This window comes from Perca fluviatilis, chromosome 24 (assembly GCF_010015445.1).
Source record: "Perca fluviatilis chromosome 24, GENO_Pfluv_1.0, whole genome shotgun sequence".
Taxonomy (NCBI): Eukaryota; Metazoa; Chordata; class Actinopteri; order Perciformes; family Percidae; genus Perca; species Perca fluviatilis.
Window position 1 is genome coordinate 18,360,458 of NC_053135.1, and position 14,973 is coordinate 18,375,430.

The window sequence follows — 14,973 nt, forward strand, 5'->3', positions numbered from 1 at the left end:
ACTCAAGAGAATTCGCTGCAACTTCACGCCTTTGCATTGACTTTTTACGGAATCGCGCTGCCAAACTCGTGTGACAACAACAACACGTTTTGTTGGGAACACGCCATAATGCTTTACTTTACGATCAAGCCACTGTTATCAGATACCAACCGGACCAATAAATTGAGATATTTTTCTCCAGACTATACACATACTGTTTCAGTTGTTGTGGGTGTAGACGCCTCCGGCTCTGATGGAGCTGCTGATGGGGGATGATGGTGGATGATGGCCTGGTCGGATGGGCTTCGCTGAGGCACAAAGACAGAAAGAAATGATTCAGTATTCTGTTTTCCCTAGGTTTGTGGAAGACTTAGGTAGGAATGGGGAGTTTAGGGTTCGTCCCTCAAGAAAATGTTATGTTTTTCACAGAAAGAAATATGCAATTTGATCGTTTTGGACCATTATTATTTCCATATCTGTGTCTAAAATGTTGGAAAGGCTAGAGCAGATAATAAATAAATAACACTCAAAAAGCTTGAAGACAAAATTTGCTAAAGAAGTCCACTGGGGACTGTCAACAATCATTAAATCTGAGAAAAGTAATGTAGTTAGTTTTGATTCTCACATTGATTTTACTTTAATTCGGCGTAACGCCGACCCTAAACCAAACGACTTTTCAAGCGATCACACTGTCTCAGACTAATTTCCAATATCAGAATGAAATCCTGAGTGTCTTGTTATAGTCGGGGGGGCTCCCGTCGTCTCCATCGTTTGGCGTTAGGTCATTAAACTCAGTCCCAGTCAGTCTTTGTCCTGTCTGGACGTTCAGACATAATCAAACATGTTTGATATGATCCTAAGTTTGAAGTCTTGGTAGTGAAGTTAAATGACATGAACATTGTCAACAACCAACTGATGCGCTCCCTCCAGCACCAATCAGGAAGCTGCAAACGGCTGGAGCCAGTGGTGTTTATGGTTGATATGGCACCACGCTAAGCAGGGCTCCAGACTAACTTTTTTCACTAGGAGCACAGTGGCCCCCAACTGAAAATTTTAGGGTCACAACCAGAAAATTTAGGGGCACACACCGTAAATTAACATGCTAACCAACTAACTAATTTCCACTGTATTACTAATAAATACTTTGATAATAGATGCAGAAATTACAATGCGCTGTTTCAAATTCAGTGTCACTTTTGAAGATGCAACATAGAAGGTAAACTGACAGTCCCATCGCTGTCATGTCAGTAAAAATCTTTTTTTTTTAATTTTTATATTTTTTAGCCTGTTTTATTTTCATCATGATCATTTTTAATTGCTCATTAATGTTTCATGTAAAGCACTTTGAATTGCCTTGTTGCTGAAAGGTTCTGTAGAAATAAAGTTGCCTTGCCTTACAGCCTCAGCCTGTCAGTCAGTCACCAGGGCATAGAAACCACTGTTGTGCCTGCTCGTCTCTGAGGAAGTGTAACATCAACAGCACCGGGACCACTTTCGGCTCGCAATTAATATCATATTGCTGCAAATGCTGTCTGAGTGACATTATGAAAAACTGTAACCACACTTGAAACCGCTTTATCAGCATTTCCGTGACTCACTGTGACTTCAACAAAACTGCAGCGCCGATGTAGTTTGCATCGTCTGCAGCTCTGCGCGTGTGTGTTTGTGTCAGAGCTCTGCTCTCTATCAATTTTCAGAGAGGACAGATAAGCTTGGCTTACGCGCTCTCAGGTACCGAAATTTCAACATTTAACGTGTAGAAAAAGGGGGCAAATTTACTAGTCGCATATGTGTGACTGGATGTAAAATTCAGTCACACACTCTCAAATTTTGGTCGCAGTCTGGAGCCCTGCTAAGCTAAACACTAAAGAAACTTTCTGATTTTCAACCCTTCTGAAGCGAGTCATCCAACAGGAGTTTATAAACACAGACCTCCGGGTTCTGGAGACATTCATCTGCATGTACGACAGAACAGAACATCTGCTGACTTTACCTTAAAGTTAACAGCTAACGCTAGCAGTAGGTCAAACAAATTTAGTTGTAGTCTTGTGATGTGCGACCCTGCAAGATCAAAGTCAAAGTCTTCTAGTGTATGGTAGGCATTAGGTACTGCCCAAAACAGCTTAGGTGCTGCACCTTAAGTCTTATAATGGTAGGGAAAACCCTGGTGATGAAAATGTATTGAATGTGTCAGCTCACCAATCTGTGCGGAGAAGCCTCTCCTGGCCATGTTCTTGGCCCGCACAGCCTCTTTGATGCGGTCCACCTCCTGCTGGTAGCGCTTGCGGTCCCTCATGGCGTTCTCCTTGGCCTCCTTCAGGGCGTTCTCCAGGGCTTTGACTCGCTCGGCCGTGGCTCGCAGACGCTTCTCAAGCTTGGGCAACTCGCAGCGCAGGTCTGCGTTGTCTCGAACCAGCTGAGGGCAGGGGAGCAAAGTACGCGTACTCAAGTACGTTAAGTTAATCTTAAGGTACTTATAAGTGAGAATTTTCATTTTATACTACTTTACACTTCTACACCGCTACATTTCAGAGGGAAATTATGTAATTCTTACTCCACTACATGTATTTAGCAGCTAAATGCATTGATGCATTAGTATTAGCAATCTAATCATGTAATAATATCCCTTGTTCTGCTGAATGAGTACTTTTACTTTTGATACATTAGTACATTTTGCTCTTTGTATGATTTTGAATGCAAAACTTTAGAAACCTATTATACACTGTTTTCAGATTCATACTTGTTCGTTTACATGCATTAATGTTAAAAAAAAACTTTATTTTTCTCATACTGCCCATGGCTGCTGCACCTGTAGAAATTAACAACAATGGCAGCCAAGATTACAGCTTTCCCTGACTTAGCATAGTACGATGATGATAGTACGACAATAAAGTCACAGAATATTCATAGTATAATGTCAAACAGTCACAATATCATCAAAGTATAGTATGATGGAAAAAGGTTTAAAAAAGTCACAGTATGTGCTATGTAAACACAGCAGTAGCCTAAAAAACTGCAATGACCTGTGTGGACCAATCACAGAAACTCCGTGTTACTAGACACTGAGCCAAGAGTAGAAAAAAAACATTCAGAACATTGGGAAATCTGAGGTTTTTGCTCACAGGGATTTCTCTGAAATACCTTTAGCTCATTATTTGAAGCTCTGTAAGTAAGTGAGTAAGTAAGTAAAGTTTATTTATTTAGCACCTTTCACAGATAAAAATCGCAAAGTGCTTCACAATAAAATGTAATCTAAAACAACAAATTAAAATGTAAGAAAAATTTTAATACAAATAGAAAACATAAACAACCATGAAAACCCCTAGACTAACTAAAAGCCTGCTTGAATAGCAGAGTCTTCAAGTGCTTTTTAAAAGATTCGACAGAATTCACACAACGTAGAGATGGAGGCAAGACATTCCACAGCCTAGGAGCTGTATGATGATCGGTCCCCTCTAGTTTTATAATGAGTGCAGGGAACCACTAATAGCCTCTGACCTAATGACCTCAGACTACGGGTGGGAGTATGAAGCTGAGATGTAGGGAGGAACTTTACCGTGCAAGCTCTGGCCACGTTTAACATGAAAATCATAGACTGATTCATTTACCTGCTTGTGGACCTTGGTGAGCTGTTCCAAGTTGTTCTCCAGGAAGGAGATCTTCTGTTTCTGGGCCACGTTGCCAAGTCCCTCCTCACAGTCCAGCTCCGCACTCTGCGAAAAAACACACAGAGCACAGGTTAAATTTTAAACTGGCAGAAAAATGACACTGGACAACATTAAACAACCGGAGTGGGAGGTGATGTACCTTCTTAACCCGCGTGGTGAGGTCCTGAACGAAGAGTTTGCGCAGGTTGTGCAGAGTCTGCAGCTCTTTGGCCTGAGAGAACAAAAGGAAAATGATTCAGATGGTTAAAATTAGACACAATAGACGTTCATACTGTGCAGACAATTTAATTCCTCATTTTAAGGATAAGGCCGGCGATATTGTATATCTTATTGTCAACAAATCCCATGGAAACACCAAAACCAATAATGTGATTCAGTGGCGACCAGAGGAAAACTCTTCTTCACTAACCCCAAGGCATCCCCACCCTATTTACCAAATCTGAGTTAAATAATGAAAAACTTATAATAATAAAATGCAGTAAATTTTAAGTCCCACCCGACAGATGGCAAGCCATCAATCATCTGCTAACATGGAGCGGGCGAGATTTCACTTATGTGACAGTGACACTCGGTTCAGTTAACGATACATCCAATGTAGGCTAAGTCACCGTATGCACCACGTGAAATTCAATGATGCCTCTGTAACGTAATCTGTTATTGTAAATGAATGATTTCCTATATGAGCTCTATTGAGTCCCCTACACGATGTGAGTCGCGCATGTGCAGAACGGCCACCATCTTTGACAGCTAGCTACGGCAACACCACTTGAACAAAGAGCGAAAACTAAATACTTAAAAACACAGTCACCTATTGGCGGCTAAACACAACTACCAACTGCCACTGATACGACGGAGCTCTTTGGCGGCTAAACAACTACCAACTGCCCATAAAAATTAAAAGGAACATTTTATATATATATATATTATATATATATATATATATATATATATATATATATATATATATATATATATATATATATATATATAAAAACACACACACACACACACACACACACACACACACACACACACACACACAGTATCTCACAAAATTGAGTACACCCCTCATATTTCATGGATCCAGGATACTATGCATCCTGATAAAGTCCCCTTGGCCTTTGGGATTAAAATTGCCCCACATCATCACAAACTCTTCACCATACCTAGAGATTGCCATGGTTTTATGTTGGTTAGCCTAATAGCTGGTTTGATTTGCATTGAGAGATGATTTTATGGAAAGTACCCCATGCCAATCTCTAGGTATGGTGAAGGGTATGTGATGATGTGGGGCTATTTTATTTTATTTTATCATGTGCGGGAGTGAAAGTAGATTAAAGTTCTTGCTGGTGCTAATACCTCAACCTTCATAACCGCTTTATATTGTTGTATTGTGTTGTTCTTCCTCTGCTCTGAGCTTCATGCATCCCTGCACACACACGTCATATTTTTTAACGCCTGTGTAGTGTAGAAAGAAACTACTACTCACAGTATACTCATAGTATGTTTTAAAAATGTCACAAAAACACACCCATAGTATAGTATTCCATAAAAAATAATTTATAAAGAAAGAGAAAGGTGACGGACATCGGGCCGAAAAGAATGGCATCCGGCGGAATTTCTTTCAGCACCGATATTTACTACACCCAGGCTAACTTTCAGTCAGACACGCACCACAGTCTCCTCCAAGCCCTTCAAGTCCTCTTTGGCCTGCTCCCTCTGTTCATTAAGCAGTCTGCACAGAAAACAGAGACATTTACAACTGAAATTGTATTACATCCGATACTAATCAATGAGTATGTTTACATGCACACCAATATTCCACAATTATTCTGAATATGACAATATTCTCATCTGAATGTGATGAGGCCTTTTTCCTAAATTTAGCATTTTCCGATTAAGGGATATGCTGGTATTATTCAGGTTTTAGAGGCATTCTTTGGATATGTATACAGCACATTCAGAATTTTTTTTTTTTGCTGCAGTTCGCAACAGTTTACGGCCTGTTTACGGCTTACGGTCAGCTCTTTGCGTTATGTGCTATGGTTGTTGTACACAAACCAACCAGCCGATAGTTTGCAGGGCTGCGGGAGAGATGCATGCACAAAGGAAAAGAAACATAGAGTAGCTACTTTTAAACATTATGAAAGACTTTGAAAAATCTAATTTTACACAGGTACATGTAAACGGGAATATTAGTGGAATATTCTCTTTCACTAGCCACTTAAACAGCTTAGTCGGAATAACATCTTTTTGGGCAAAACACGGAATATTATGTTCATGTAAACGTAGTCAATGTATAACAGCGCAGTTAGATGCCTACATGAGTTTCTGTAGCTTTGCATCCTTCTCCTGCTCTTTGGCCTTCAGTTTGTCATAGTCCGACATGAGTCTCTCCTGCTCCAGTAGCAGACCCTGGTTTAGACTGTGAGAGGAAGAGAAGTGGGAATTAATTAATAAAAAAGCAGTTTGACCTTTTTTGGAGCATTTTCTATGCCTTTATGAGACCTCTGACAGCAGAGAGATTACAGAAAATGAAGGGGAGAGAAGGATGGAGAATGATGTACGACAAAAATAAATATATAAATAAACAAGCACAGGGTTCTACTTTAAAGCAGGGGTGTTAAATTCAACTTCACTAAGGGCCACACTGAAAATGAGAATCACAAGGGCCAAACGTGAGTTTATTGACATGCTTTTATTTAACCAAAAAAGTCAAAGTGTTTTATTGCATGTCTCATATAGTTTTCTCACATACAGTTTGGTACACGTAAAACCCTAACAAAAGTCGGCAAAAAAAGTTTCTTAGCCATCATAGAATTTAGCAAAACATGAAAAACAAAGATTACATTTTTAAAAGCAGGCGACCACACAGTTGACTCCCAGCAACCTGTTTCACAGCCTGAATATGTAAACTCTCTGGTTGTGGGGGGATTTCTGAGGCTCAAAGTCGCCCAATCTGCCAAAATCTTCTTTCAGTGTCACGTAATTACAATGTGACTGACTTTTTTAAAGTCTTGGACTTTAAATTCAAACCAGAGCTTGGGCACACAAGTCCAACATTTAAAGAGAGCATCTTAACCGACTACCGATTCTAAAAAGTCAGTCTCTTAGGGATCTTGAATCTTCTTTTCTCCCCAAGATGTGGGAATGGACTTTGAACCCACAAGTTAATGACTTTCATGCAGCAGCTTTATTCGCTTCACTTCACTTCACACACTTCATGTTCTCTGAGCATCTTCTTCTCCTTCTCAAACTGTCTCTCTTTGAAAAAGCACTTAACTGGATATGAAGCTCAACCCTGAAACCTGTGCAAGAAATCCTCTGTGCTGAACGATGGGCTGGTGAAACCCAAGATGGGTGACATTGGATTTTACCATTTTTAAATAGACTTTTTCACGCATCAACGTTCATTCAAGATAGATCAAAACCCAGGCGTATTGGGTCTAAAAAAACAATCCAAATGGCACAAGCATCACACATACAAATAATACAAAATAAATTACAACTGCACAGAGTGGTGTGACCGCCATTTCCTCAAGTTAAATGTTCAAAAAACTAAGGTGGCTAACACAATCAAGGGCACAGTGGTGGAGATGGTTGAGTCCTATAGGTCAGGGATCTTCAACAGGGGGTCCGTGAGCCGTAGCGGGTCCTCAGAGTAAATGCAGGCGGGCCTCCAAATTATGGTTACATTTTTTTAAGTATATTTAAAAAATTAGAAACGTCCTAAAGTGAATGTTGAACAAATGTTATCACTAAGGCCATCTACAAATAGTTAATACTAAGGATTCACTGTGCCACATGTATGTTTAACATTAAAACAAGGGGTCCTTGGGTTAAAAAAACGTTGAAAACCGCTGCTATAGGTACTTGGGAACAGTGATGAGTCAATGTATCCAAATCTGCAAAAAAGGCCTGCAGAGATTGTATTTCTCTGACGGTTTTATTCTACAGATCTTACACTGTAGACTGATCTCAATAAGTGGCTTATGTAAGACACACCAATTCGTATGCCATTATTGGCGTGTTATCAAGACGCATTATCGCTTTTTAGCCTGTTTATCAACGCCGTTTGGCCTCCATTGACTTACATTACCTTGCGACTGTGTGTCAATTTACGGCGTAGCGATTAGTATGAAAGCCCGAAAATCCTTATAGGGAGGTTGGTTGGGGGGGGGTGGATGGGTCAAACACAGGACTTTCACCCAGGAGACTGGGGATTGTGTCCCGCCTGTCACGTTTCCTAAACCCAACCGTAGCTTTCTTCTTTTCCTGAACCCAACCCCGTTATTGTTTTCCTAAACCTAACCGTCCCGTTCTTCTTTTCCTAAACCCAACCATCCGAAAAGTGATTATGCGTCTTGATAACACGCCAAAATAGCATACGAATTGGCGTGTCATACATACGCCACTTATTGAGATCAGTCTGCAACCCATCCGCTGTATCCGGCGTAGACATATAGTGTATGTTTACACAAAGTCATGATGGCACGTTGTACATTGAGCCCATTTAATTACCGTGCAAATAAAAGCTGTAAACTTGAACAACTCTTAAATGCACAGTCCTTCTCAGTGACACCTTTAGAAATCACATTTCCAGACAATCTCATGGGATTTTATTTGACACTGTAATGAAATTGTTCTTAATCCCTCTGTTGGTTGTGTGCTGCTAAGCCGTGTTTATTGTGTTGTTGTTTTTTGAATCTCCCAATCAAATTGCCCCTCTAGGGACAATAAAGAACTCTAAACTCTGAACTCCAGTGCTTTGTTTCTGCAAGTACTGATGTTTCCTTACTCTGTGAGTTGGTCCAGCATTCTCTGCTTGTCTCCGATGTCGTCTCGGAGGCGGCTGAGCTGCTTCTGATGAGCCTCCCGGTGCTTCTCCAGCTGCTCCTCCAGCGCTTTCTGGAGAACAGAGATGGGGGAAATAAACACATTAGAGCTCCATGCTTCAAATGTAACAATCATTTGACTTTTTACAGTTTACAGATGTGCTTTCGGTCACCTCGATGTCCTCGTCTCTATCCAGTCTGCTGATGTCCTCCTTCTCCTCTCCCAACACCTCGTGTCTTTTCTCTGAGAACCAAGAGAAGAGAAAACTTGTTTTACCTGAGGTAAGATGTCTGAGGCCGCGTTCAGACAGCCTGCGTCGGCCGTGGTAGTGCGTTTAGGCTGTGGCGGGGGATGGGGCAAGGGGGGACACGCAAGAAAACACATCAGGCCTGCGGCAAAAACTTGGAGGCCGACTCAACTTTTGGAGAAACACAACCCCACGTCACGCTGCGGTGGTCAATCATGTAACCGGAGATTAGCCTTGTGGGTGTGATTTGAGGCGGTGTGAGAGTCCCGTACAGGAAACAGGAAACATCACTGCCTCTATCGCTGCCACAAGAAAGTTTTAAAACACCAAATACAAGCTCTGAACTGCCCGGGAGTTTATAGAACAGCGGACTGTTTCCTGCAACAACAATGTCTCGCTCGTCCTGTTTTCTTTCTCTCTCTCTCCTGGGAAATAAAGCTGCCTTCAAGTGCGGTCGGACAAGTCGAGATCTTTAAACGATCTGACGCAAAACAGTTATTGTGAAATATAAAGTCTACTTGTGCTTTTTTGGGGGGTTAAAGAACACAACAAGACGTCACACAAATGGGCCGTTTCAGTGACAAAAAAATGCCTTATATTTTGATTTTAAATTTTTTATTTTATTGGTGTTTTTTTTAGTGCTGTCAAACGATTAAAATATTTAATCACGATTAATTGCATTAATGTCATAGTTAACTCACGATTAATCGCAATTAATTGCACATTTTTATCTATTCTAAATGTCCCTGGACTTCTTTTGGTCCCATTATATTTTCTCATTTTAATGCTCTTATCAACATGGAAAAGTGGATTGGCTTGCTTTGTGCAAATTATTTTTTTATTGCAAACAACATTGGCATATACGTAGTGTTCAATTTCACACTAACATTCACACTTGGAGCTAATAATCTGTCACACAATGTAACACTGTTACCTCCATTTTCCATTGCAGATAGTACTGCCTCATGCCTGAGGCGAGCGTGGCTGGTCGTCGCAGCGTACCGCGGCTTGCGTGGCGTTGTTGCAGCGTTGCATTTCCCCATAGACAGTTTCCCCCAACTCATTTCCTGATTGTCCTTCTCCATAAACTCAAGGAGAGGGGTAACTTTTCCTGCTCCAGGTTTCCCACCGTGGTCAGAAAGAACAGGGGAGACACTTTGGTTCTCTCACTAGGACTGTAGAGTCACTACTCGCTCCGAAGCTAATCGCCGTGACGAGCCTACTAGCTATGCGACTCGCAAGCCCAAACAAGTGTGTGCGCGGCGGTGCGTGTCTGTTTTGTTTCTGGTCTGTGAAATTACGAATCCCACTATGGCAACGCCAAGACCCACCCTTCAATCACTACTATTGGCCAGGCTTCCAAGGGAACGTAACCCCATAAGCTATCCTAACCTTAACCACTCAAGGTGAAATGCCTAACCCCAACCAATCGAGCTGCTTCGTAGGGCGGGTCTTGGCGTGGCCATAGTGGGATTCGTAATTTTGCTTCCGGTCTAGCTACATCCGAAAGAAGACGGCGTTAAAATGGGTTTGCGTTAATGCCGTTAATAACGCATAAAACTGACAGCCCTAGTTTTTTTATACACTAACCCTAACACCAATCCATTTATCATTTGTTCATTCTTTTTTCAAAATAAAACCAAAAAAGCAGAAAATGACTTGTCTCAATAGACGTTTCCAAAAGCAAAATAAAAAAAAACAGATGACTAGTGTTTTCAAATTTCAGATATTGTGCTCAATTAAAAAATGAAAGAAAGAAAAAAAGCGGATAACGAGCGTTTCATTAAATGTTGATGTTTCCAACTGACGCAAATTGCGTGACCCGGAAGTGACTGACTGGGAGGACCGTTGTGGTGTACTGACCCTGAGCCTGCAGTTTGGCGAGCTCTTCGGTCAGAGCGTCCTGACTCTCCTCTAGCTGCCGCTTCTTCTGCTCCATGTTCTGCATGTAATCTGTCAGAGAGCGGATCTTGGCCTGGTGCTGCAACACAAACACAACGGATGCTTTACATCAGAGATCTTCAACAGGGGGACCGGGACCCCCTAGGGTGTCCTCAGCAGGGCTTGACATTAACTTTTCTGCTCACCAGCCCCTGTTGCTGGCAAGTGTTTTTCCAAAAACTACTTGCGACTCAGCATTTTCACTAGCTGCTATTTTGTGGGAAATTACATTTTATCTGAATAAAGTTGACAATGGTGTGCTATAATTAACTTGAAGAACCAAATTTACAGCCCTTTTTAAATGTAAATAAGCTGTAAACACCCAAATCAAGACTAATTAAAATGTATAACACCGCACTCATCAAATATTCAGCTCTGATAATGTGTGTAAAGCTCCTTTTTTTATGAAAACATAAAACCAAATAGGACACAGCCATAAAAAGAGCAGCTTCTTATTGCATAGGACTTCTATTGCATTTTATAGTAGGTGGTCCCTACTCCATTTCTCTTTCAGCTAAGGGGCGCTTGGCCTAAAAAACATTTAAGACTCCTGGTTTACATAAAAAAGAGCAAGAGAAAAGTTGAGCCATTCATCCAGTAGGGTTGCTCCCTTTTAGTCGACTAATCGGTCGTTTTGGTCTTAGTCAACTTAGATTTCTTTAGTCAATTAGTCATGTTTTATGCTTTTTTTCATGCTGAATGACTTATTTCCAAGAAACGTAGGAGCACACCTCTGGTAAACACCAGAATTAAAGTGCCACTTTTGCGTGACTCTTTGCGGAGAAACTCAGATTAAATCGATTAAATCAACTAATCGATTAGTTGATACAACTGAATGAGTGTTAGTCGACTAAGAATTTCTTCAAACGAGCACAGCCCTATAATCCAGAGTGACTTTCAGTCAGTATAAAAGAAGTGGGGAAATTATTATTCCGTTTTTTTATGTAACTTTTGTTTTCGTTTTCTTGTGATTAAGTGGTTTAAAACGAAGAAAAACAACCTATCAAAACGGACACGGACCCTACAACCTTTTTTTCTCAGCTTTCTCTGGTCATAGAGCACAAATTCAAAGTAATTGAACCTAGTTTTAGTACTATACATGTTGCAAGTGAGTACAAATGATTGTAGTTTGGTATTCAAAAACTTAAATACCAGTAGTGGAAGCACATTTTGTTTTATATTTTTCACATGCAAATAATTAAAGGTGAAAATGTGGACCCTAGGCTGTCTACAGAGACCGCGTTTTTTTACAGTGTGTTTAGGGGACCGGCAACTCGCGGATAGTGAGGAGATGTTTGCTGTATGTGACAAAAAATGTTGTAGCCTAAAAATCGCGTGGCATCGCTTAGAGTACCTTTAAAGACTTATATTTTAAATTCTATTCGAGATCCCAGGGAAAACGCGTATACAATATGGACAAAACACAACAAAAATGGCTTTTTGGATCTTTGATTGACAAAGTTATTTAAGAGGGGGATTAAAGAGCAAATTTAAAGTGTTATTTTACTGCCACTTTGGGTAATTTAAGGGGACTAAACGTCATCGTGTGAAAACATCGTAAAAATACCAAAGCTGCTTTAAAACCAGACTCCCAGAGATCACTGAACCTCAGACTGGGAGCTACTGCTCTGCACAATACATATCAGCTGGTGGATGGTTACCTGGGAGATGAGCAGCTGACAGGACGCCAGCTCCTTCTCATTGGCCTGGATCTTGCGGTGGGTGTCGGCCTGAGAGCTCTCCAGCTGCTTGCTGCGGTTCACCAGAGACTTGACCTCAGACTTCATCTTGCTGATGTAGAGGCGAGCCACGGTGAACTCTTCCTCCACCGCCGAGCCGTTACCCTTCGTCTCCGAGGACTGTGGGAAGGGGGAAGCAGAGGGTTGGGAGGTTAGGGCAGTGCATTTGTTTTACATTATAATCCTATGGAGTAAACTGTGTTTTCAAAAAAATCCTGAGAGCTTTTTTTAAACGCCAGCGCCAATGGTTTTTTCTGCAGCTCAGAGCGTTGAAAAAAGTTCAACTTTTCTGAAAGAAGGAGAAGGTGCCGATAGATAGACTTGTGCTAGTGTCAGAGCACAGCGGGTTATATGATATGAGCGGGTGCTCCCTGTTCAGGGAACTTGCTTTGTTTTATCTAACTTTAGCATTAGTACCATTCCTTCTCTCTGTTCTTTCTCCCGATCTCGCTAAACCGTTTTGCACTATCTAACGTTAGTATTTGGTTTATATAGCACCGCTCCACATAGCGATCTAGGATGCTGTAGCAGTGGCTGTTGTTACAGCAACAAAAGACGCTTTCGGCTTTTTTTTGGAATGAAAACGCTTCCAGCTTCTTCTTCTTTTTTTATTTACTACAAAAGCGCTCTAGTCAACTTTTATCCTGTCAAGAAAGGCGGCAAGTGTGATCAAAGCCTTAGGGTGTGAATGTAAAAGATGATGCATGAGTGTGTAAGTGTGTGTTAGAGCCCTGCGCCAGACTGTTTTCTTAATCCCGCTCCTGCAGTGTGTATGTTGAGTCCCGCCCATTGACAGACTGACCAGTGATTTAGTGTCTTCTCCTGTCCCGCAGGGAAACTAGTTATTTTACTGTTTAGTATTAATAAAGATATGCATACCTGTCGGTAATAAGTAGCGTACGTTCTAGTGCATAATTACAGTTATTCTAGTGCAATAAGGGTATTGTCAAATATATGTATTTGTTTATTTATTTCACTTATTAGTTAAGAACATGTTGTTGGCTGCGGTTTGTTTTGCTCAGGTTGTTAGATTTTTAACGCATTGTAACAGATTTTATGTTAGTGCCTGTTGGGGTGGAGAGCCCTGGGAAGGAGGAAGGAAAGAGAGAGAGAGAGAGAGAGAGTAGAGGAGTGTTAATAAAGCATTTAGGCTGGTTTTTAACTGGATGCTCTGTGTGCATTCGTTGTTTTCTTATAAAACCTAGCTAGGCAAACCTATCAACAGCTGATCAGGAGCAGCGCCCGATCCCAGCCGCAGCAACGTTAAAAACCACCTGCCCTGCAAGATCCCAATCCCAATGCAGTCCTCTAGTGTGTGTGTGTGTGTGTGTGTGTGTGTGTGTGTGTGTGTGTGTGTGTGTGTGTGTCCTCACTGCGGCGGTCTTCACGTCGCCGGTGCCGATGATGGTGCCGATGTCACTGAGGTCTCGCAGCAGCAGGTTGAGGACCTCGGCGGCTCTCTTCCTCTGCAGGCCGTTCAGCTCCTGCAGCTGACTCAGCTCGCTCTGCACCACTGACAGCAACGCCTGTCCACAACACACACACACACACACAGTAGAGTACATTTACTCCAGTACTGTACTTAAGTCCAAATGTTGAGGTACTTTACTTTACATGCCAGTTTCTACTTCTACTCCGCTACATTTCAGAGAGAAATATTGTACTTTTTACTCCACTAAATTCATCCGACAGCTTTAGTTACTAGTTACTTTACACATTAAGATGTGATGATGATGATGATGATGATATGTATGAGTATTTTTACAGTGTGGTATTAGTACTTTAACAAAGGATCTGAATACTTCTTCCAGAGCTGCCTTCCATCTCAAAGTTACAAAGTGCTTTGACAAGTAAACATCATACTAAAATATAATAATAATAATAATAATAATAATAATATGTGTATATATATAATAATAATTTTCTCAGATCTAATCATTGTAGTTGGTCGCCAGTGGACTACTTTAACAAGTTTTGTCTTTAAACTTTTTGACAGTTTTTATTATCTGCTCTAATAATGGTCCAAAATGATGTGAAATTGCAAAGAATTAGTTTGAGGGAGGACCCCTAAACTCCCCGCCAAATATGTGCACCTAACATGTGCTTCCACAAACTGAGGGAAAACACTAAATGGTAATCTATTGAGCGGCTGGGAAAATCTACACATTCACTAGCCATTTGGCTGGTGGAAGAAAGAATTAATTTTGAACCCTGGGAACAATCTTAAGTCCATATTTGTAGTTACATCAGGATACAGCAACCATGAAATGCCAGTGATCTTTGTGCCGTCCACTCACCGTCTTGTGCTGCAGCTCCTCCACCAGCTGTAGGTTGGCTCGGTCTCTCTCCCCCACCTCCTGGCTCTTCTGGTCGTAGTTGACGGCCAGCTCCTCCAGGGCCTGCAGCACCTCCTTCACCTCCTCCTTGGCCAGCTCGTTCTCCGCCTGCAGCCGGCACAGCTCCTCTTGGATCTTCTCGTAGTCGCGCCGTGTAGACGCCAGCAGCTGGGGAAGAACAATGTGTACATTACATGTCATTTAGCTGACGCTTTTATCAAAGGCAA

General features: G+C 41.4%; 1 protein-coding gene across 1 annotated transcript in view; it reads right to left on the bottom strand.

The window, feature by feature from the left end:
- Positions 1 to 14,973, bottom strand: part of LOC120554003 (kinesin heavy chain-like) — a 45,110-nt gene that overhangs the window by 3,354 nt on the left and 26,783 nt on the right. The window contains exons 14-25 of the mRNA XM_039792551.1: positions 14,708 to 14,914; positions 13,784 to 13,936; positions 12,333 to 12,530; positions 10,594 to 10,711; positions 8,656 to 8,726; positions 8,446 to 8,555; positions 5,971 to 6,072; positions 5,322 to 5,382; positions 3,787 to 3,858; positions 3,588 to 3,692; positions 2,179 to 2,395; positions 195 to 287 (exon numbers count right to left, since the gene is read on the bottom strand). Coding sequence (XP_039648485.1) covers positions 199 to 287; positions 2,179 to 2,395; positions 3,588 to 3,692; positions 3,787 to 3,858; positions 5,322 to 5,382; positions 5,971 to 6,072; positions 8,446 to 8,555; positions 8,656 to 8,726; positions 10,594 to 10,711; positions 12,333 to 12,530; positions 13,784 to 13,936; positions 14,708 to 14,914 — 1,503 coding nt within the window. The 3' untranslated portion in view covers positions 195 to 198. The remainder of the gene's footprint in view (positions 1 to 194; positions 288 to 2,178; positions 2,396 to 3,587; positions 3,693 to 3,786; positions 3,859 to 5,321; positions 5,383 to 5,970; positions 6,073 to 8,445; positions 8,556 to 8,655; positions 8,727 to 10,593; positions 10,712 to 12,332; positions 12,531 to 13,783; positions 13,937 to 14,707; positions 14,915 to 14,973) is intronic.